The 20724-nt window shown below is 43.1% G+C and overlaps 3 protein-coding genes across 19 annotated transcripts in view; 2 read left to right on the top strand and 1 right to left on the bottom strand.

Annotated features, from left to right (window-relative positions):
* SLC9C2 (solute carrier family 9 member C2 (putative)) overlaps positions 1-3044 on the top strand; it is a 97651-nt gene extending 94607 nt beyond the window's left edge. The window contains exons 25-26 of the mRNA XM_069546076.1: positions 1209-1293; positions 2706-3044. Coding sequence (XP_069402177.1) covers positions 1209-1293; positions 2706-2830 — 210 coding nt within the window. The 3' untranslated portion in view covers positions 2831-3044. The remainder of the gene's footprint in view (positions 1-1208; positions 1294-2705) is intronic.
* A 5544-nt stretch (positions 3045-8588) lies between these two features.
* Positions 8589-20047, bottom strand: PRDX6 (peroxiredoxin 6). The gene is made up of 5 exons (XM_069546073.1): positions 19295-20047; positions 15014-15170; positions 12241-12387; positions 10984-11130; positions 8589-9687 (listed from the first exon to the last, which is right to left on the bottom strand). The coding sequence occupies exons 1-5, from the start codon at positions 19387-19389 to the stop codon at positions 9559-9561; spliced, it is 675 nt and encodes a 224-aa protein (XP_069402174.1). The 5' UTR covers positions 19390-20047; the 3' UTR covers positions 8589-9558.
* The window catches only part of AADACL3 (arylacetamide deacetylase like 3), a 189815-nt gene continuing 188665 nt past the window's right edge, over positions 19575-20724 (top strand). For 7 of the 17 annotated variants that reach the window (XM_069546055.1, XM_069546071.1, XM_069546054.1 and 4 more), the window contains exon 1: positions 19575-19792. The gene's annotated coding sequence lies outside the window, so the exon portion shown is untranslated. The remainder of the gene's footprint in view (positions 19793-20724) is intronic. The other 10 variants (XM_069546070.1, XM_069546066.1, XM_069546069.1 and 7 more) reach the window with 4 other exon arrangements.

Raw genomic sequence — 20724 nt, 5'->3', positions numbered from 1 at the left:
TAGGGGCACAACTCAATAGAGGACCCTAAACCCCATCATTCCATGCCTCTGTAAGGAAGGGGGAAGTGTGAGTGCCTGGGATATAACAGGGGATGGGAAGAATAGAAGCCAGGTCCCTAATGGGTGAAGCCACTTGCTGTTAGACCACAGCTGTGATGTGAGGACAGAGCCCAAGTATGAGGAGGACTAAGAGGCTGTGAGAAGAGCTAACATCTCTTTATTTTGGTAACAAGTTTCTCCCCTTTGGGAGAGACCCTTTCTGCTTGTTCAGGCTGAGAAAGGTCATTAATTAAAGCCCCTAAAAAGTGCATTTGCCACTTTCCTAACATACTTATTTTGTCAACCTCTCAACAGTTCAGAAGGTGAATTTATTTTTTTTTTTAAATAGAAGTGAAAAATCACTTTAACTTTGAAATAAGGGGTAGGGGACCATGGGATCAATCCCCATAGTTTTGTTAAGACACCAGAGTTTGGAGGCAGGCATACTTGGATTTAAGACCTGATGCCTGTGCCCACTAGGTGTGTGAGGCTAGGCACTTAGAAAGATGCCTTCTGACCCTCAGTTTCCTCTTACTAAGATGAGGATAATAGCAGCAGGCATCTCATAAGGTTCTTGTGGGGATTAAATGTGATAATATCTAGAAATGATAGTTATATGTGACTTACGTATGCTGCTTGCATTCTGGGAGGGCAGATTTTTTGGCAGTTGGGCAAAAACTCAGGGAAAAAAGCTTTTATTTTTTCCTATCTGGGAAGGCTAGGTCCTGAGCCCTTAAATGTCAATGTCAGAATAAAAGTAACTCAGTGGATGCTGGGGATTCCATTTTCCAAATTGGTTAAAAGTAAGGTATAGAAATTTCCTTTCTGATATTTATAAAAATGCAAAAGATAATTTCCTGGTCCAAGACCTCTTAAAATTATTTTACATTTTTGATCGCTTACTTTTTCACATATTAAGCCATGTAAGAATCCATTCATTCATCTGTTCTTCCATCCTTCCATCCAACCATCCACCCACCCATCCCCCACCTAGCCAAGACCCTTCGAAACAAGGTAAAAGAGGATTTGAAATGAAAAAGATAGAACTTAGGTTAGAGGTTAGTTCTATGTTTTAGCTTATTTTTAAATATTCTTTGGAAAGGCTAGGAGGCAGCCAGTTTAGAGGTCAAAGAATGCTCTTTTGACTGATTTTGGCTTTTCTCCTTTAGGTGCAGGGAACTTCAGATTTAAGCAAGCTGTTGGTTATCCAAGCACCTGCGCCTGACAAAAATGATGGCAATGCCAAAGTCATGGGTAAGGGGGTAGCTCTTTAGAGGTAGGCAAGCCACTGAGAAAGAATTTTGATACGTGAGCTTCATTTTATTCTAAAAAAATGATTTGAGGGCACTGTGTGTGTTTGTCATCTGTCTCCATTCTTGGGCCCACCCTGGTTGCCACACTGCTTCTGGGAGGTCACATTTCAGAGACTTTCAGACACTGAAGTCCAGGTGGCTCTGACGCTCGCATGTGTCTCCTTCCACAACCCTGTTGAGGGTAGCAGCTGCTCCCTTTACTCTGATTCTATAGGCTGGAGCCCCACAGTGCTGCTGGGGGACAGAGCAGGAAGTGGGGGTGGGGGAATAGACAGCAGGCCCAGGTGTGGGATCCGGTTTTCTCTCAACGACCAAAGGGAATGTAGAATCTAACCCATGCTCATGGAATAGTCCAAGCCACGGTCACAACCAAAACGCTAATGACTTGCTTTGAGATGACTCTTTGATAGTCACTACATAATTATTGTCACTAAGTGCATATGAGTGCCCATTTGCTTATATCATGGTGCTAAGCATACTGTAAAGAAGACTTTCCAGGAAGGTCTTGCTGTAGGGAAAATGCGTTCAAGATCTTTCGTTCAGTGCTTAGCATCCTGCCTTACCAAGCCCAGGGTCACCATTTCCCCAGCTACTTCAGCTTGAAAACACAACCATCCTCGATTTGCTCCTCTAATTTAGCCTTCACAGTGTCTTTGGTCTGCCACTCTGCTGCTTTCACAGCACTCCTGGGGCATAGGAGTATATGGCAAGGCTGGGAGCTCAGGGTCTAGTGTCAGCCCCCATAAGGCACCCCGAGGGCTATTGAGTAGGTGAAATTTTTAGAGTGAGAGAAATATATTATCCGCATTCCCCAATGAGTCTGGGATGAAAGTCACAAGTGGCAGTCCCATGGATTGGATCCAGTCAATACACTGTATTTGACTTACATCTGTGTTTTCTTTTAAAATTGTCAAGTGTAAAAATCCAGAAATTTCACATTTAAAAAAATACAAAATTTGAGCTTTTCTTAAAAAAAAATTGGAAAGTCTTTGAACACTCAGTCCTTTTATCTGTGTGTGGCAACAACCAGATAGAGCTGAGCATCGCTGGCTCCTACACAGGAAGCAGATGCTCTGTGGTCTGCCACAGTTCACACCCTCCCTCTTGTGTTATATCCAAACCACTCAGTCTGTGTGACCTGCCTGTTCTCATTTGGATTTGCCAGCCCTTGTATTGGACTTTTGGGAGCCTAGTTCACATATCTCCTTGAGGGAGGAATGTAAAAAGCCCATTTGAATGGGGAGACTTACAGGGAGGAAGTAAACTGAGATTTAAGAATATCCTCTTGCTACCAATACTCTGAAATTCCTAATGTAATTTTTCTCTTTCATGCATTTATTTGGATTGGCTCAGGCAACACGGGTCTTGGAATGACTAAGAGAGACTACCAGTGGAAGAAAAAAGATGAGGTAATTAACTTGACACTTTGGATTTTTCTTTTTGTGACTATTAAACTACACAGTGAAAATAAATTGTGAAGTCAAGTAGTAACATGTAGGTGGCAAGAAAAGAAACTCTTACTGGCAATGCTTTAATATGGGAAAATTGGGATTAGAGTTCACCTGAATTACTTAACAGTTAAAATTATAGAATATTTTTGAAAATCGTAATTTTGCCGTGATTCCCTCTCCCAATTTCCCCCCTCCTAATTCCCTTCCCTGGTATTTATTTATTTAAAAAAAATTAATTTTGGCTGCACTGAGTCTTCATTGCTATCTGTGGGCTTTCTCGAGTTCTGGCAAGCAGGGACTACTGTCATTGTGGTGTGCGGCTTCTCATTGCAGTGGCTTCTCTTGTTGCACAGCATAGGCCCTGGGCATGCAGGCTTCAATAGCTGCAGCTCCTAGGCTCTAAAACGCAGGCCCAAGCAGTTGTGGCACACAGGCTTAGTTGTCCCTCGGCATGTGGAATCTTCCCAAACCCAGGGATCATTGGCAGGCAAATTCTTAACCACTGGACCACCAGGGATGTCCTCCCCTGATATTTAGTTCAAAGGTAGGGATCTCTAGGATCAGGGGTGGGGAGGCCCGTCCATCATGCATACAGTGAGACACTAGCATTTAATTATGGATGTTTCTCTTTGGAGTGTGTATTCCCATGGATCTGTAGGTCTCTGGTGTGGGTGTGTGGAGCACAGCTTGATCATGGGCATTTTCCTAGGGTTTCAATTTTATTTGACAATCTTTCAAAGGGAGGCATTAACTCATTTTACTATTAGGTTACTTAAAATGTTTTATATTAAAATAAACATACTATGGAGTAGGATGACAAATTTGCATGAATTTAATCAAAACAGAGGCCTCAAAATATTTTATTAGGGAGAGTCACTTAGGTGTTGCCCTGATGACATTTTTTTCTAGTTTCCTCATCAATCAGAACTATTTTAGAAAAGTCTGAGAAGTGCTGGAAACTGTGCCTAGAGTTAAGGAGGGAGAGGGTTGGTCACACTGGGCAAGGACAAAATATGGAGGCAAGTCTGGTGGGGAGCAGGGTAGCCGGCAAAGCTTGTTACTCAAGGGATCTCTGTGAGGGCTCCTAAGAGAGTTCGCTTGGGCCAGAGCCCACTGCTGAGTGGATTGGAGAAGACAGCTATGACAGAGCAACAGGATGGTGAGCAAACGCAGGAGGGGGCCATGTAGCAGCAACAGTGGTGCCAAGAATGGGCTTTAGGAGCCTTCAGCACCCTCCCTCCCTCTGTTGCCAAGTCACTCCAAAACCATGTCTTCTATGAAAAAATGATGTGCTGTGGAAATGCAGCTTCATAAGTCCCTTGACCATCACACCCCCAACCAGATCACCACCCTAAGAAACTTTCAATAGAAATTCTGGGCCTATGACTATCATTTATGACAATCAGGGTGGTCTGCAGTGTGTCTGTTGGGGAAAAGGAAAGTTGCATTGACCAAACTGATGGTTATTGGTTCCTCTAAACAAAGCAATTGAATTCCTTGTAGGCAGTCTTCCTAGGTCATCCTCTCGTCTTTCTTAAAGGGATCTATTTCACAAATGTGACACCTCATTAGGTGTCTAGCAATTTGGCTTGTCGCTTGCCACTGTATCTTCCAGGTCCCCTTATTTAAAAAATTCTCATTACAATTTAGGAGAAAAGTTTCCAGTTTACCTTGCAATCAGTCACAAAGTTAACAGGAATTCAACTCTCCTCACATTTCTCTTTAAGTGAACTTTGATACACTACTCGAACTAAGTGACTGTATCTCTTTACAAGATAATGCTTGTTGGGATAGAGATGCAGGGGTACTTACTTACTCAAAGTCTTTAATATGTAAGCTCTTCTAAAGGGAGTATTCCAGATAATTAAATGGAAACTTTTCAGTAGGTTTTCCGATTGCACTTACTGTTTTTCTTTTTTTCTGAAATGCTTATAGTCTCATATTTTACTTTTGACTTTCTTTTGTAGTTGGAAACTGGATCCCATTTTAGAAAAGGACTTTAATGGCACTTACGTGATACATGGAGTCAGTTTAGAGACTGAGCTAATATCCTGACTCAAGTGCTGAAACACTACCTGGCAAGGAGTTTACTCACAAACTGCTAAAGCAATTTACCTCTGCGTTTATTTTACAACTTTGATGGACTGCTGCAAAAGCTCTAATTTTAAGTAGTTGCATTTATACTTGAGATGTTCAAAATCCTTCAGATACCTTAAACTTATGGTTTAGCAAATGAAATCCTGCATCCAGCTGAGAGCAACCTATGATAGAGTAGAAGTTATCAAAAGCATTTGTACAATTAACCCACTACTATCTAAAGCATAAAAACTATAATTTTGATTTGTGTTATTGCTACAACTAGTGCCTCCCTAACATTTTACAGAGTAAAATCTAGTAAATCCTCAATCTAGTAAATACTGAAAAATGGAACCACGTTCCATAATCTTAGTTATTAAAAGCAGTTTAGGAAAAATTAACAATCTTACATTGCATAGTACTATTTAATATCACTTTTCATTTTACTTAAAAAAGTCAAATAAAATTGAATTTTATGATGATTGTTTAATATTTAGGATCCATTATTCCTTTTCATTTCAACAAGATTTTAAAAGAATACACAATTTGCTACTCCAGGGAAAACCATAATAGAAGAAAGAATAGAAGAAAACACAAGAGAAAAAGTCAAGGCCCTCCAGATACCTAGAACAGGGCAACATTTCTCAGGGTGGCTCTGGAGTACTTACGTGTCAACAAACGTTAGGCGCAGCCACACCTAACAGCAGTCCTGCAGCCAGGACTGTCTGGCTGTCTAAGGAAGTTACCACAGACCCGGTTTCCTTTCAGATTCCCTGTCTTTCATCCTGGGCCTGTGACTTTTATCCTCCGGGTGGCAAAATGACATCTGTAACTCAGTCATCCCATTTGCTTTTCAGCGAAGCAAGGCACTTTCAGGAAGAGACCCCCACCACAGGCCAACACTGTCACATGACCCCACCCACCTATCATCTTAAGATGAATTTTAACTGGCACCTCAACTTGCCACCCTTAATACAATCTGGGTATTTTTCATGAAGAATAAGGGGAAATGGCTATGGTGAACTGCAGTGTCTGCTGTATACTGCATCACGATCACCTGGGTTGTGGCAGATGAAGAACTTCTGGCCACTTGTGGAACCCATGTCTGGGGGAAGGGCCCTGACCTGCTTATTTTAACACACTCCTCATGTGGTTTAATGCATATTGAAGCTTGAGTTCCACAAGATAGGGGATTAAGAAGTAGCAAAAAAACAGATGTCTGCTCTACAACCTTATGAGGCACATTATCATGTTATTTGAAATAACTAGAGGACACTTAATTCTATGTGTATCAGTTAGGATGCTTTTGTCCTCAGGTACCAGAAAACCCAACTCAAAAATGCTTAAACACTAAGGTGATTTATTTTTATTACTTAAAGAAATTTTACTTATTTTTGGCTGTGCCGAGTCTTCATTGCTGCACAGGCTTTTCCTAATTGCGGAGAGTGGGGACTACTGTCTAGTTGCGGTGTGTGGGCTTCTCATTGTGGTGCTTTCTCTTTTGGAGCACAGGCTTCAGTTGTTGCGGCAACAACATGGGGTCAGTAGTTACAGCTCCTGGGCTCTGGAGCACAGGCTCAATGGTTGTGGCACGCGGGCTTAGTTGCTCTGTGGCATGTGGGATCTTCCCGAATCAGGGATCAAGCGCATGTCTCCCACACTGGCAGACAAGATTGTTTACCACTGAGCCACCAAGGAAATCTGGTAATTTATTATTTTATGTTATAGTAGTCCAGAGGTAGGACGGGTTCACACTTGTTAGACTCAGTGAAGATCATGAAAGGTCAGATGTTTTCCTTTCTCTCAACTTGGCTGTTGACCTTTACAGCCTCATTCTGTGGCTGGATCCCTGCTCCCAGGTTGTAAGTTAGCTGCAGCAGCAATTAGTGCATGTTTTTTTTGTTTATATTCCGTGTGAGAGAAAAATGGCTTCTAGTTGCTCTTGTTTGAGAAAGAATTCTTATAGAAACTCATGATCCTCTATTTGTGTCTCAGTGCCCATTGCTGAGCCAATCACTGACAAAGTGGCAATGCCTTTTTAACTAGTTAACGCATCCTTTAAGTTTGAACAAAGTTGTATTTCCTCAATTTGCATTGCCCAAAGCGGTGGAGGTCAAATCTAGTAAATCACTGTGCCAGTTCACTGCATCCAAGTGGCATCTTGATATGCCCCTTTAGACCCACCCATTCTAGCTCATTACCCCTTCCTGAGCCTCTCAGTGAGGATTCTTACCCTCAGGGGAATGGTTGGAGGTAAGGTCAGACTTTTGGCAAGACCACCCAGGAACCTCAAGTCACTCTGTGAATCTTAGATGGCTATCTCTTCTAGCCAAAGCATTTGCTGATTCTTTGAGAAGGCACCCAATAGACAGCCTCTTAAATTCTTAAGCTTCTCTCATAGCCACAACAGCCATATAATTTATTTTCACTTAATAAATTACTGGACTTATTAAATCTATTCTCCCTATGAAGTTGAGAGCAACAATTCTGGAAGGGGGAATTCTCCTTCCCATGCCATCCCAGTTAAAAAAAAAAAAAAGACTTATTATAATCACTGCTATCCCCTCAACATACATTCATTATGTAACATTTTACATTTGGAGAATACTCTCACACTCCCATGGCCTCATGGCTGCTTTGTGATAGAACCAGAAGTTAATTTGTGGGTACATGAGTACCCTTTTCCTTGAGTTTTTCAGCATTCTTATATGGACATAATCTATGTGGGTAGGGTAGATATAGCTAAACAAGGTTTGGATGCCTGAGTGATAAGAGGGGCAATGTATTTATTGGGGGAATAATTGATGAATTTGATTTTGAATTTATAAACTTGATGGCCAGTGTCCGATCAATCAGTAAAGATGTGTGAATAATTAATGTTGGAGATTTAGACTTAAGCCAGACTCTGAGAGGCAGGACTGAAGGTGAATAGCCAAGGGAAGAGAGCAGTGAGGAACCTAATAGGGAGGTGACAAGATTTGAGGAGCCAGGGGTTACTCAGAAGAGATGTGCTAAAGAGCACCAGATAGTCTTGGTTCTTTAAATACAAAACACAGTGACTTGGAGAAGAGGTGACAGCAAGATGCCAGCCCAGTTAAATCTCTCTCAGACCAGCATTCCCAAGGATATGACTTGGAATTTTCACCTTCCTTCTCAACCTTCTTAGCATCACCCAAATTTTACATGTGGTAAAATTAAGGAAATGAAAAATTAATGACTTCTCTAAAACACGGCACCAGGGATCAGATTTTACGTTATTCTACTCAATAAAAGTATAGAGGGCTATATGCAAGAGATTATACCAGGTATGGGACCTGTCTTTCTAAACCTAGGACAGTATAGTCAGTCTGAGAGACTCTTGACTTAGGAATCCTTTGTACTCTTTCCAGAAAAGCAAAAGATGTCCCATCACCCTCAAGACTGGTATACTTAAATCCAGCACCCCTGTTAAGGTATTAGGTTAGAGGAGCTCTTTGTTGCAGGGGTGAGAGATTCCACAGGGCCCAGGTAAGTAATACGAAGGTGCGAAGTAGGCAGGAGATGTGGCAGGATCACATTTTCATCAGCAGCTCCTCCGTTTTCATTACATGAACTTTTATACACCTGTCTTTGGAGAGAGGCATCAGTGTCAGTCCTAGCAAGGAGACGTCTTGCCCTCAGGACATGAGTCTGAACTAGTACTTCAAAATGTGACGACAGAATTCTCTGATCACGTTTTTGACAAAGGATTTATTTGCTGATCCCTAAGAAGCAAAATTCGGAAAACATCTCCCTCCTCCACTGCAAGGATAATAAAACATTTTCAGTCATCCTCTTCCCTCTTCCCACAGTGGGCCCTTTCACATGCATGTCATCGTAGAACAAACTGACATCCAGAAATTCTCCAAAAGGCACCTGGCACTGTCATGTTGCTCACGCCTTCTGCTACACCTCTCTGGCAGGCAAGTGGAGCCTTTTCTGTAGCTTCTCACTTTCAATAACAATTTATTGAAAAATTTTCTTGATAGCAAAATATTTGAAGATTCTCTCCCCAGGCTCATCTTTCATTTATCTACTAGAAAAGTACTGAATGGAAAAGGTTTTTTCTCTAAGTTGTGATCAAAACATGGAATACTGAAGAACTTCCAGGTTACTCTAAGTTCTTAGGTTATACACATAGATACGTACAGAGGAAGTTGAACCCCAAGTTCTATTCCCTCCCAAAATGGGTAACAGAAGATTTGATTAGCACAGGAAAAAAAAAAAAACAAAAAACCAAACCTGATAGTCATTTTTTTGGCTTGGCCAAAACGTTCATTCGGGTTTTAAAAAGCCAAATGAACATTTTGGTCAACACAGTATGATGGAGCAAAGCAGGCTTTTTCAACCATAAACTGATACCACCTCTTGGTCATAAAACCCTGCAGCGATCCAAGATAAGTCTCAAATTTCGAAGAAAGTCAGCAGAGAGTGTGAAGATATATGAACAAAGGAGAAAGCTGCTGAAGGCACAAAGGATCCCCAGGAATTTTGAGTGCTGTTTTCATTTAATAAGCCAGTAGTATAGCAACCTAAAGACCTTGGCTGTGATCACACCAGAATGTTTTTAATGGACTGCTGCGGGGAAACATGATGGACAGCTGGCATCCTCTGGCTCATGGTGCTAAGTGGGCAGCTCCAGAACCAACTCCGTGGCGAGCCTATGGCTGGGGTGTGTAGCGGAGGTATTTCTTGCCAGACGGGAGCTCTTTGGTGAAGACTCCTTTAGGGAAAAGTTTTTTGGCTTCCTCTTCAGGGATGGTTGGAAGGACCATCACGCTGTCCCCATTCTATTGAAAAGACATTGAGAATGGTGAAGTTCAATCTTTCATGATGAGAATAATCAAGTCTCCTCTGCTTTGCTCTCTCCCCCTGAGGAATTTTGCTTTCACAAATCGATCTTTGACACTTTTGGGAGGAGAAGTATTTCCCCACCTTAACAAGAAATAGTCCTGCTTTAAGCCCAGTAATGGTTTGCTACTGCATTTTAAAATTTATTCTAAATGAGTCCTTTGCACTACCCTGTGTGACTGAACCCAGCCTTCCTCTTTCACCCTTGGTCCCTACCTTCACCTCCTGCTGCTGCTTTTCCAGGCATGTTGGCTCTCCTGTTCCTTGAACGTGCCAAGCTCACTTTTAGGAAAACTCCTTAGCTGTTCCTTTAAGCCTGCAGTGCTCTTTCCTCCTAAAGATGCATGACTTGGCCTCTTGCTTTCTTTATGTCCTCCCCAAAGTTCTCTTCAGAGAAGAGCCTTCCTTCCTTGACAGCCAAATATAACAGCAAGTCCTCCCACCTCTGCTCCCCTTCTCTCCACCTTTGCATGATTACTCTCTGTCATACACTGTCACCTAAGATACTGTACACTTTACTGTTGGTCTTTACCCACTGGAATGTAAGTTTTGAGAGGGCAGGGACTTTACACTGATTGTTCACTGCTAAATCCCAGTGCCCACTGTTTGGGCTCAGTAAACATAGGTTCAGTGAATGGACACAGAATTTCAATGGTTTGCCAGTCAGAAGAAAGAAAATAACAAGACCAGGTATTCAGGTTAGCAGATTAAAAAATGTAGCGATGTTAAGAAACTCTTGTCATATTATGCATGTCCTACATATTGCTGGAATAATAGAGATTAAAAATTCACAAACAGGTTTCAGAGAATTCTACATGGGTTTAAAAGACCGGAGCTTAAGAGAAATGTTTCAAGACATTAATACACCAAATAGTTTTATACCCATGACTTAAGTGGTTAAACTAAGTTCTGCTATAAATATTTTACCATCAGGGAAGAGTTCAAGTTTTTTTTTTTTAATCCTTTTATTTAGGAAAAGGAATCATTCTAACCAATTAATCTGTCCAAATAACCTAAAAGTTAGAAATATGGGAGTTTGTATTTTGTATAAAAGGTGTTAAAGACACTGAAAAATGGCCTCTCAGTAAATCCTAAACTCAGCCAGGAGGAAAAATCCTCCCAGTATATTTGCATGCCAGAAACAGAGCCCCAGATAACACCCTAAAGGGAGCCATTCAGATGGCGCCATAGGCCTTTCTAGGCAAGCTGGGTTTCTGCTCTTTTAGCATCTTTACCTTCCAGTCAACCGGGGTGGCCACCCTCTTTTCTGCCGTCAGCTGGAGAGAGATAATTACTCTGAGAATCTCATCAAAGTTCCTGCCAGTGGTAGCTGGGTAGAGGATGGACAGTTTCAGTTTCTTATCAGGACCAAAAATAAACACCTGCAAAGTACACAGACACATAAACAGGAAGAACTCTCTGAGTGTTTTTGATATTAAAGCTTCTTATAAGGCTCTTTAGTCATTAAAAATGTTCAAGGGTATAACAAAACAAAATAACAAAAGCCCCCAAGTATCTAGAAAGACATGCCAAACAAACTGGGTAGTTGGAATAGTTATGATTTTCTTCTCTATGTTATATTTCTAAACTTGAAGGGAATTTTATTTGGTTTTGGCTGTCTCAGTAAGAAAAACTGACTTGTGAACTGAATCCAGAAAAGGCCTCAGGAAGGTACTATGTTAACTATGGAAAATGATCATAAAAATAATACTAATGGGAGTTGATGGTGTTGTTTACTAGCTAAGTTATGTCCAACTCTTGTGACCTATGGACTGTAGCCCGCCAGGCTCCTCTGTCCATGGGATTTCCCAGGCAAGAATACTGGAGTGGGTTGCCATTTCCTACTCCAGGGGATCTTCCCAACCCAGGGATCAAACCCACATCTCCTGCTTTGGCAGGCGGCAGATTCTTTACCACTGAGCCACTTGGGAAGCCCCATGGGAGTTGACACTGGTCCTCAAAATTTTGTACATTTTTGCAGATGTGGGAATAAGTTTGTTCTCTGGTGGATAAGGACAGAACAAATAAGAATTCAAAACAAGAGATGCCTTATGAAGAAGACTATGACCCACTGTGGAGAAGGAAATGGCAATCCACTCCAGCACTCTTGCCTGGAAAATCCCAAGGATGGAGGAGCCTGATAGGCTACAGTCCATGGGGTTGCAAAGAGTTGGACATGACTGAGGGACTTCACTTCACTTATGACCCACTGCTTTAAAGAGAGGGCTGTCAGGAGAACTATAGCAGAAGATTTCACAATTCTAGACAACATGTTAGGATAACTATGTAGATTTTCAAAAGCTGTGAATTAAGCAGTTTATTAATAAGTTAGCTGAAAAATTTTACTTTGTACCAGCATTTAGATAAAAAGTGAAAGTGCCAGCACACACTTATTTCCTAACTGGAGATATTCACCCATTTACTTTAGTTGCCCCAAGCATTTACTCGGATAGATGTTGCCTGGTCAGATTATCTAGTAGTACACAACTTACCACACGAGCAGTCACAGGCATGCCCTTTTCGTCTTTCTCTGCTGGGTCCAGCATGCCCAACTGGATGGCAAGGTCCCGATTCTTATCATCAATGATGGGAAAAGGTAACTTTTCTGTGGGCTCTTCACCATTGTAAGCGTTGATATCCTGAAATGCAGGGGAAATAGAAAAAGGGAATTCTAAAGCAGGCATATCCTCTAAATGCAATCAGTTAACACACATCATTTTGTAAGACAGGGAAGAGAGGACCATAATCATCATAATTTCTCTACACAATTTTAAGGGCTTCCCTGGTGGCTCAGAGGTTAAAGTGTCTGCCTCCAATGCGGGAGACACAATTTTAATAAGAAAATTAATAAATGAACACTCCTTATCCCAACTGTTCACTGACAGAAATAACAGGGTATAGTACTTAGGTTATAATCTAGAGCCTTTTCATGCCCAAGGCTCTTCAAATTCAGCGTGTTTTTATTGCTTTGAGAAAGCAGCATTAAACTCTCTAAAAGTAGAATAATACAGAGTTAAGATGTCAATCCCAGGTACCTCTGGGTACCCAAACACTGTAAAAAAAAAAAAAACCATCAGTGACAATCAGTTCACATCCAGAAATTATGTCACAGGCAAAGATAATTCTGTAGATATGGTACTGATCTGAACCCTGACTCAAAAGCACCCTGACTCAGACATTAAGCTACTGAAACAAAGATATTAAGAAAGAGAAGAAACACAAAGCTTAGAGCAAAAAGAATAGAGAGTTGAATATTCACTTCAGTAACAAGTCAAAGGTAAATCTCTTACAGGTAAAAAGGCAGAGGTGAATTTACACTAGGGTGAAATCCACATAAAAAGCAAAGCATTCCAAGTCTGAATTGAAGGACAATGTACTTGCTTCCGCTCTCTATGCCTTCCTCTCCTAGTGAAAAAACTTTATTCACTTTTCCATCCTGGGAAGTTCTGGGGGAAAAGAAAAAAAATCTAGCTTTATTATTTGATCTGGCATTGAAATTGCACTTGAGGTGGGCTAAGCATTATGGTAAGTACATATGGGATACAGATAAGTAAAGTTCCTGCCTCTAAGGGAACTTCTAATTTGGTTAGATGATTTCCATAGGAAGTAGCAACAAATGCAAGATGGTAATATGCAAAAGGCAGAAGCTGAAGTACACCAGCCTGCCCATGTGTAAGACTGCTGAGCTAGGAAAGTGTTTAAGGACAGGGTATGACTTTGACTTGGGCCTTGAAGGATGGACACAATTTTCACAAGGCAAAGGAAGGCATTCTAGAGAGAGGGAGCAATATTAATGAAACATGTAGGCAAGTCTGAGCATAAACTATTGACTGGAGAATGAGAAGTTTATCTGGGTAGAGTTTTAGGAAGTAAGGAAAAAGAGTTAATGCTGGAATAAGGTCTATGTATTCTGTGGCGCCTTGAAAGTAAAACAAGAGTTGGTGGCATAGCAGATTAAGACCCTCTGTGGATTTTGCCACAGAGACGCCACAGGATAAACGTAGCATTCATGAACTTTGAAATGGATAACAAACTGTACCATGTTTCTTAATTCTATTTGCTTAACTTTCTTCCTTCTGTCACTAGCAGTCTGTCATGTCACCACCACTAAAATAAACAACGGATATGGTTTCATGCTACAGGCACCTTGAGGTTTCCTACATAACCAGGTGTAAAGTTGGGACTTGTTTCCTATTTAATGTGATCACAATTCTGAAAATTCTAAGGCACAAGCTCACCAGGAAACATGAACCTGGGTGTGTGCCTATACTTTAAAGAGTATTATATAATTGGCTATAAACTCTTCCTTCTGCCACTTGTAGTCTCAATAATTGCTATGCAGTAACTCTCAACCCTGCTATTTGCATGACAGGCATTACATTACACCCATGAAAAGCAAAGAACCATACGCTTTGGCTTTATTCTATCCTTCAGTTCAGTTCAGTTCAGTTCAGTTCAGTCACTCAGTCGTGTCCGACTCTTTGCGACCCCATGAATCGCAGCATGCCAGGCCTCCCTGTCCATCACCAACTCCCGGAGTTCACTCAGACTCATGTCCATCGAGTCCGTGATGCCATCCAGCCATCTCATCCTGGGTAGTCCCCTTCTCCTCCTGCCTCCAATCCCTCCCAGCATCAGAGTCTTTTCCAATGAGTCAACTCTTCTCATGAGGTGGCCAAAGTACTGGAGCTTCAGCTTTAGCATCATTCCTTCCAAAGAAATCCCAGGGTCGATCTCCTTCAGAATGGACTGGTTGGATCTCCTTGCAGTCCAAGGGACTCTCAAGAGTCTTCTCCAACACCACAGGTCAAAAGCATCAATTCTTCAGTGCTCAGCTTTCTTCTCAGTCCAACTCTCACATCCATACATGACCACTGGAAAAACCATAGCCTTGACTAGGCGGACCTCAGTCGGCAAAGTAATGTCTCTGCTTTTGAATATACTATCTAGGTTGGTCATAACTTTTCTTCCAAGGAGTAAGCGTCTTTTTTTTTCATGGCTGCAGTCACCATCTGCCGTGATTTTGGAGCCCAAAAAAATAAAGTCTGACACTGTTTCTACTGTTTTCCCATCTATTTCCCATGAAGTGATGGGACCAGATGCCATGATCTTCGTTTTCTGAACGTTATTCTATCCTAAATCAAGCTAATTCCTACCCTCTATCATTTAGTATCAAAGAAAGTATCACCTTCACCTCAAACCAAGCTACTCTATAAAATTTATAACATGATCTGTAACCTCAAAGCTTCTGCCAACAGGTAATACCTTGCTCCATGCAAGATGGTCTTCCACACTGTCTATGGAAAGAGCAATCATCTTAACATTTCTCTTGGCAAATTCTGGTGCCAGCTTTGCTGCTCTGCCGAGCTCCGTGGTACACACTGGGGTAAAGTCCCGAGGGTGGGAGAAGAGAATGCCCCATCTGAATAAGGAAAAGAAGGTCACAAGTGAATGAAGAGATGATCACCAACATTACATACAGTGAAAAATCACAAATCCTAGATCAGAAATGGCTTTCTTTTTAAAATGAATGCTTATGAAGACAATTGGGGCTTCCCAGGTGGTGCTAGTGGTAAAGAACCCGCCTGCCAAAGCAAGAGATGTTAAGAGATGTGGGTTCCATCCCTGGGTCAGGAAGATCCCCTGGAGGAGGGTATGGGAACCCACTCCAGTTGGGATACGGCTGAAGCGACTTAGCATGCACGCATGAAGACAATCACTTTTAAACCTTTCTGTTGAGGTGTGCTTTTCAATTATCTCCAGAAAAATCTGTTTCATGCCCACTTCAATCAAATATATGAAATTCAATATGGTAAACATTTAAAAAGACTGTCAGGGTATTGCCTACTTTAGTAATTCCAGAGCTACCCTGAGTCCTTTTCAGCTAAAACAATCTGTGCTATTCAAACTAAATACTTACTAAAATAGCTTCCCCCTTCTTTTACACTTTCTACATTTTTTTCTAAGCACAGATATGCTGACATTCGCCTCTAATAATGGATGAGCCAGTATGCCTGAATCTAGACCAATGCCTGACTTAAATAATAAACACATTATGTAACCTGAAATAAATAGGCTTCTATCCTCTATTTATATGTAAAGTTAAAGCTGACACTTGGCTTCTTTTACGTGAACAGATATAAAAACTTTTGTAAAACTAGTTTACTGATCTAACCTGCTAAACAGGACACCCAATATTTGTACCCTGACAAAACAACAGCATTTTAAGAGTTTCACATATCTCTTCATGTGCAGTTTCTTCTTCTTCCTTTAGACCAGGTGGGTAGAAAAAATACAGCCTTCAATGTTGATTTCTACAACTACAGATTCTTAGGCAAATAGTATTATCTAAATCATCATTGCCTACGATTAAACTTGTATGAATTTTAAGCACATTTCAAACTAAGTCACCAAGAATCTTTGGAGTACTGTCCTTCTGGGCAGCAGAAACTATTCTTTCAACTGAAAATCTAACACTCAGTTTCCACATTCTAGTCGACTTAACAACATTAAAGCAGGACCTTAAACTAGTAGATTACTCATGGTAGCCTAGACGCCACGCTGACCTCCTTGAAGTTTGCCAAATTTCCTGAAGCACAAAGAAGAAAGCAGAGACAGTGTACCTAATTCCCACCTATATCTGCCACTCAGCTCCCAAGGTTTCAGGAAAGGAAAAGACCTTCTTATAAAAAGGATGGATGGCCCTGTGGCAAGACTGGGAAGAGAAAGGTAATATTTTTAAGATTGTGGGAGGGTGTGGTATGTTTTTTTATATACATAAAGGGCAATAAGAGATTTATTTAAAATGTTTAAAAATAATTAATCTAGTTATGAGTACAATCTAGGCCTTAGAGTCCATGGTGAAGGATCTATTTAAGGGTCAGATGAGACTTAGGAAGAAGTTGAGAAAAAAAATGAACAGGGCAGTTCCTCTTGCATTGTTAAAGAGGTGATTAGTTAGAAAAATCAGGCCTTCTCTTTGCACTGTGAGTCAAGAGACTGTTTTGCTGAATCATGTTAAGAAAACTTGTCTGAAGCCACTTCACATCCTCCCCTTCAGAAGCCACACTCTAGTTTGCTCCTGGCGAGGAACAGGATAACCCCTGAGAACATCTTACTGTGGCCCATTTCCCTGTCTCCCTACTGCTGCTCTTCAGAGGAATACAATTACAGTATCCCCTTTCCTTCCTTCATTTTCAAAAAGGACAAAAAGGTTTCCTCCTTTAAGGGAGATGGTCCCAACTCACTAACCCCCTGGAAAAACCCAAGGAAAACCCACGTTTTGTTTGGTGAAGATGTACTGTGAAGAAGCTGCTTCTGTCACATATACATGGTAATTGGGCTCAATAAACTCATTAAATAAGCTCCCAAACCCCTTGGCTGTTTCCAGTTGTCCAGGGGAAGGGTAGGTACCTGTAATGTTTGAAATTGTAATTTTTTTCTCCAAAACACATGTGATTACAAATTGACAGTCTGAACTGAAATCACATGAAGAGTGGAGTTGGGAAAAATTACATTTGCCACAGTCCATTTATTATAGTGTTATAAAAGGCTCAAACTTATTTTTGGGGTAAGGCAGGAAATAGTACTCTCCCGTACTTGACCCAAGGCAGACTTGTGTATTATTTGTTTATAGATGCAGTTTTCTCTCTCATCTTCCTACTGCTAATTCCCTGAGAAGGTATCACTTTTAATCAGATCAACAAAAATTCCAAACAAGTAGGGTTAGCTTAAATGGTGACATCATTTTTAACTATTGCTACAATAAATATGCTTCATAATAATATTTACCTTTAATCTATACAAGCTAAGAGCTTTGGCAAGATTTTGTTTTATGTGGGTGGGGGCTGGGAAGAAACATTCTCTGAAAATCCCATGGAGTTTTGGAGAAATACTAATACCTAGATACTTGAGTATGAGACTGGACATGGTCTGTATTTCTGAAGTCTTTGCCTGCTTTTAAGGTCTGAGTGTTCCATTTCTCATCCTTTTTCTAGCCTAGTCCTTTCAAAGAACTTAGCTTTTCCCTTAATCAGTAGTTGGAAAAAAATCCCCAGTGGCTCAGATGGTAAAGAATCCACCTGCAATGTGGGAGACCCGGGTTTGATCCCTGGGTTGGGAAGATCTGGAGGAGGGACTGGATACCCACTTCAGTATTCTTGCCTAGAGAATCCCATGGATTCTCCCTGGCAGGCTAAAATCCATGGGGTCACAAAAAGCAGGACACAACTGAGCAACTGCCACACTTCGAAGAGGTTGGTTAGGCCTAAGAATCTCTCCCAGGTGCTCTGCAGAGGTTTGGCCTATCACTAATTCATCTCATCAAGTTCACCCTCTGTGATATATACACCTGGTCACTGTTTATAAAAGGGACACAAAGCAAGAAGGAATTGTAAAACCTTAGACCACAGTGTGTGTGTGTTGGGGGGGGGGTGCAGGCACTGGAACCCTAGAACCACAATATAACTAGACACAGCTGGGATGTTTCATATTAAATCTAATCAACTTGACGTTTGCTGATTCAGAAGCTGTAAAACCACCGTTCCACCAATATACTCCTAGTCATAACAGTATGATTGCCAGGCTAGATCAAGGGTCACCAGTTTGGCAAGACTGCCTGCGGCTGGGAGCAAGGCAGAGGGGGGAGGGGCAGTAAGAGGCACTCTGCTGTGAAACAAAAGGGCCTCAAAGTGGGAGGTGTCGGTGTCCGTGACCTACCCATAGTTACCGCTAACTGAACAACCTCAGAAACCCCTTCCCTCAGGGTGCTGCAAGTTCTGGAATAAAGGACACACCCGCACGCAGAGTGTTCTGGGTTCCTCCCAAAGCGGCTATCAAATCAAATTCTAGCAGCTGGGGGAGGCTCTGGACAAAAAGTCTTTCAGCCACCAATTTGGCAGCTGGTGGTTTAAATTTTTTTTGTGCTGAGAAGCCTGCAAATACCACTGCAGCAAGCAGAACCCTCAGATAACACGCTGGGTCCTTCCTAAACCTTCAGCCAGCAGCAGTGCCCTTTGACTGGCCTTGGCTACCCACCTTCCCCCGGGAATGAACTGCAGAACGGAGGGAGGGAGGGCGGTACGACCCTGGGCACGAGTCCCGGGAACTGACCACCGATGCTGCCCGGCCCCTGCCCGCTCCGGGCCTCGGCTGGACCATGCTACTCACACAGTTCGCCCAACAGAAGTAAATGGACTTAAACTCTCCTCCGTACCGGCCTCCCGTTCCTGAGATCCGCGGGAACCCAATTTTGTTCCCCCTCCCCCTTCCTCATCCGGGAGCCAGCCCAACCACGCGGGGGCCGAGAAGCGAGAGGCGATCAAGTGGCCGGTGCAGGGTGGGCCGGAGGGTCGCTGCCCCTCCGCAGCGCCGCCGCGAAGAAGCGGCCAGACAACGAGACGCACGTGCAGGAACCGGTGCGGGGAGGAGACGGGCGACGAGTTGGGGGCCGAGCGGTGAGGAGGACCGAAGAGAGGAAAAAGGGAAGGCTCCCCTGAATTCGGGCGTAACCCGAGGCTAGGGCAGGGCGACGAGGTGGCCACTTACGAGTCTCCCAGATAGTCGTGGAAACGGATGCGGCCGATGGTAGTATTTGCCTCGAAGTTGGGAGCCTCGTCCCCGAGCAGGAGACCTCCGGGCATGGCGGCAGCAGTGACGCGAGGAGTAAGAAGAGGTGCAGCACCGACTGCCACTAGCCTGCTGGTTCTGGCGGTGTAGGTGCTGGGGGCGGAATAAATAGGGCTTCCAGGGGCGGGACCAAAGCCGAGTCCAGATAGGCGGGGTCGCGGCGGGAGCTATGGGCGGGGCCAGGAAGCGGGGCCAGGTCGTTTGCAGGGTGGGCGGGGCCGCGTCTGGCGTCTGGCAGCGGCGGCGACCCGGGCGAGAGTCTGGAACCGGCGGGAATCTGAGGCAGGGCTCGGGGCGGACTGTCCTGGGCCCGGTCCAGCACCCCGCCAGGCCTCTGCCCTGCCGGGAGCCTGTGGACACTGTCGCGCCTTCCACGTGACAGGGGACTCAATGACGTTGCCCTTTGGAGGCTTGGAGGTGCGTTCTGGTCTTTGGAGGTAAAGGAAGAGGAACGCAATAGGAAGGGGCGCCGCTAGGCGGACAGCCGCCCTACGGAGCCGCCAGAATCCGCGGAGGCCCTCCTGCCCCGCTCCTCACGGCCGACTGCAGGCCGAAGGGGTCCAGAGACCCCTGCACTCCGGCTCTGTTAGCGTGAGCGTCTGGAATCCTGACCGCCCCAGCCAGCCTGGCCATCCTGATTTCTGTTATCAGAGGATGTGGCAAGACATAGGCATGGGGGCCACCTTACGTCAGAGGAAGTGGCTTTCTTGTTGCCGCAAAAAATTCCAGCGACCTGGTCAGTACTTGCTTGGGGGAGTGTGACGAAACTTTTAGTTTTAGTCCACTCCCAGAATTCATTATGGACCATAAGATATTCAACACAATTATCCTGAAATTTAAGCATAAATATAAAAACCTACCGGAGAAGGCGATGGCACCCCACTCCAGTACTCTTGCCTGGAAAATCCCATGGAGGGAGGAGCCTGGTAGGCTGCAGTCCATGGGGTCGCGAAGAGTCGGAGACGACTGAGCGACTTCATTTTCATTTTTCACTTTCATGCATTGGAGAAGGAAATGGCAACCCACTCCAGTGTTCTTGCCTGGAGAATCCCAGGGACAGGGGAGCCTGGTGGGCTGCCGTCTATGGGGTCACACAGAGTCGGACACAACTGAAATGACTTAGTAGTAGTAGTAATATAAAAACCTACTTGTGATCTACAGTGTGCAAGTCAACATGGCCACCCAAAGAAATGGAAGTTTAGATTCATTTATTTAACTTTCTACCTGCCAAGCCCAAGTTAGGCAAGATGATTGTTCTCTTGGAGCTTTCATTATAGTAAGGGAGACATCATTAAATAGGAATATATTAGACAGTAGCATGTGCTGGAGGGTAACAGGTGCTACTTGGA

This window comes from Ovis canadensis, chromosome 12 (genome assembly GCF_042477335.2).
Source record: "Ovis canadensis isolate MfBH-ARS-UI-01 breed Bighorn chromosome 12, ARS-UI_OviCan_v2, whole genome shotgun sequence".
Lineage (NCBI taxonomy): Eukaryota > Metazoa > Chordata > Mammalia > Artiodactyla > Bovidae > Ovis > Ovis canadensis.
Note: the sequence above shows the minus strand (reverse complement) of the source record. Positions and strands in the feature narration are given on the sequence as shown.

Coding starts and splice junctions, on each gene's coding strand:
- PRDX6 (XM_069546073.1), bottom strand. CDS start 19,389: ATGCCCGGAGGTCTCCTGCTCGGGGACGAGGCTCCCAACTTCGAGGCA. Junction 15,171..19,294: donor CACGACTATCTGGGAGACTC/GTAAGTGGCCAC, acceptor TTCCTTATTCAG/ATGGGGCATTCTCTTCTCCC. Junction 11,131..12,240: donor TGCCTGTGACTGCTCGTGTG/GTAAGTTGTGTA, acceptor TGTACTTTGCAG/GTGTTTATTTTTGGTCCTGA.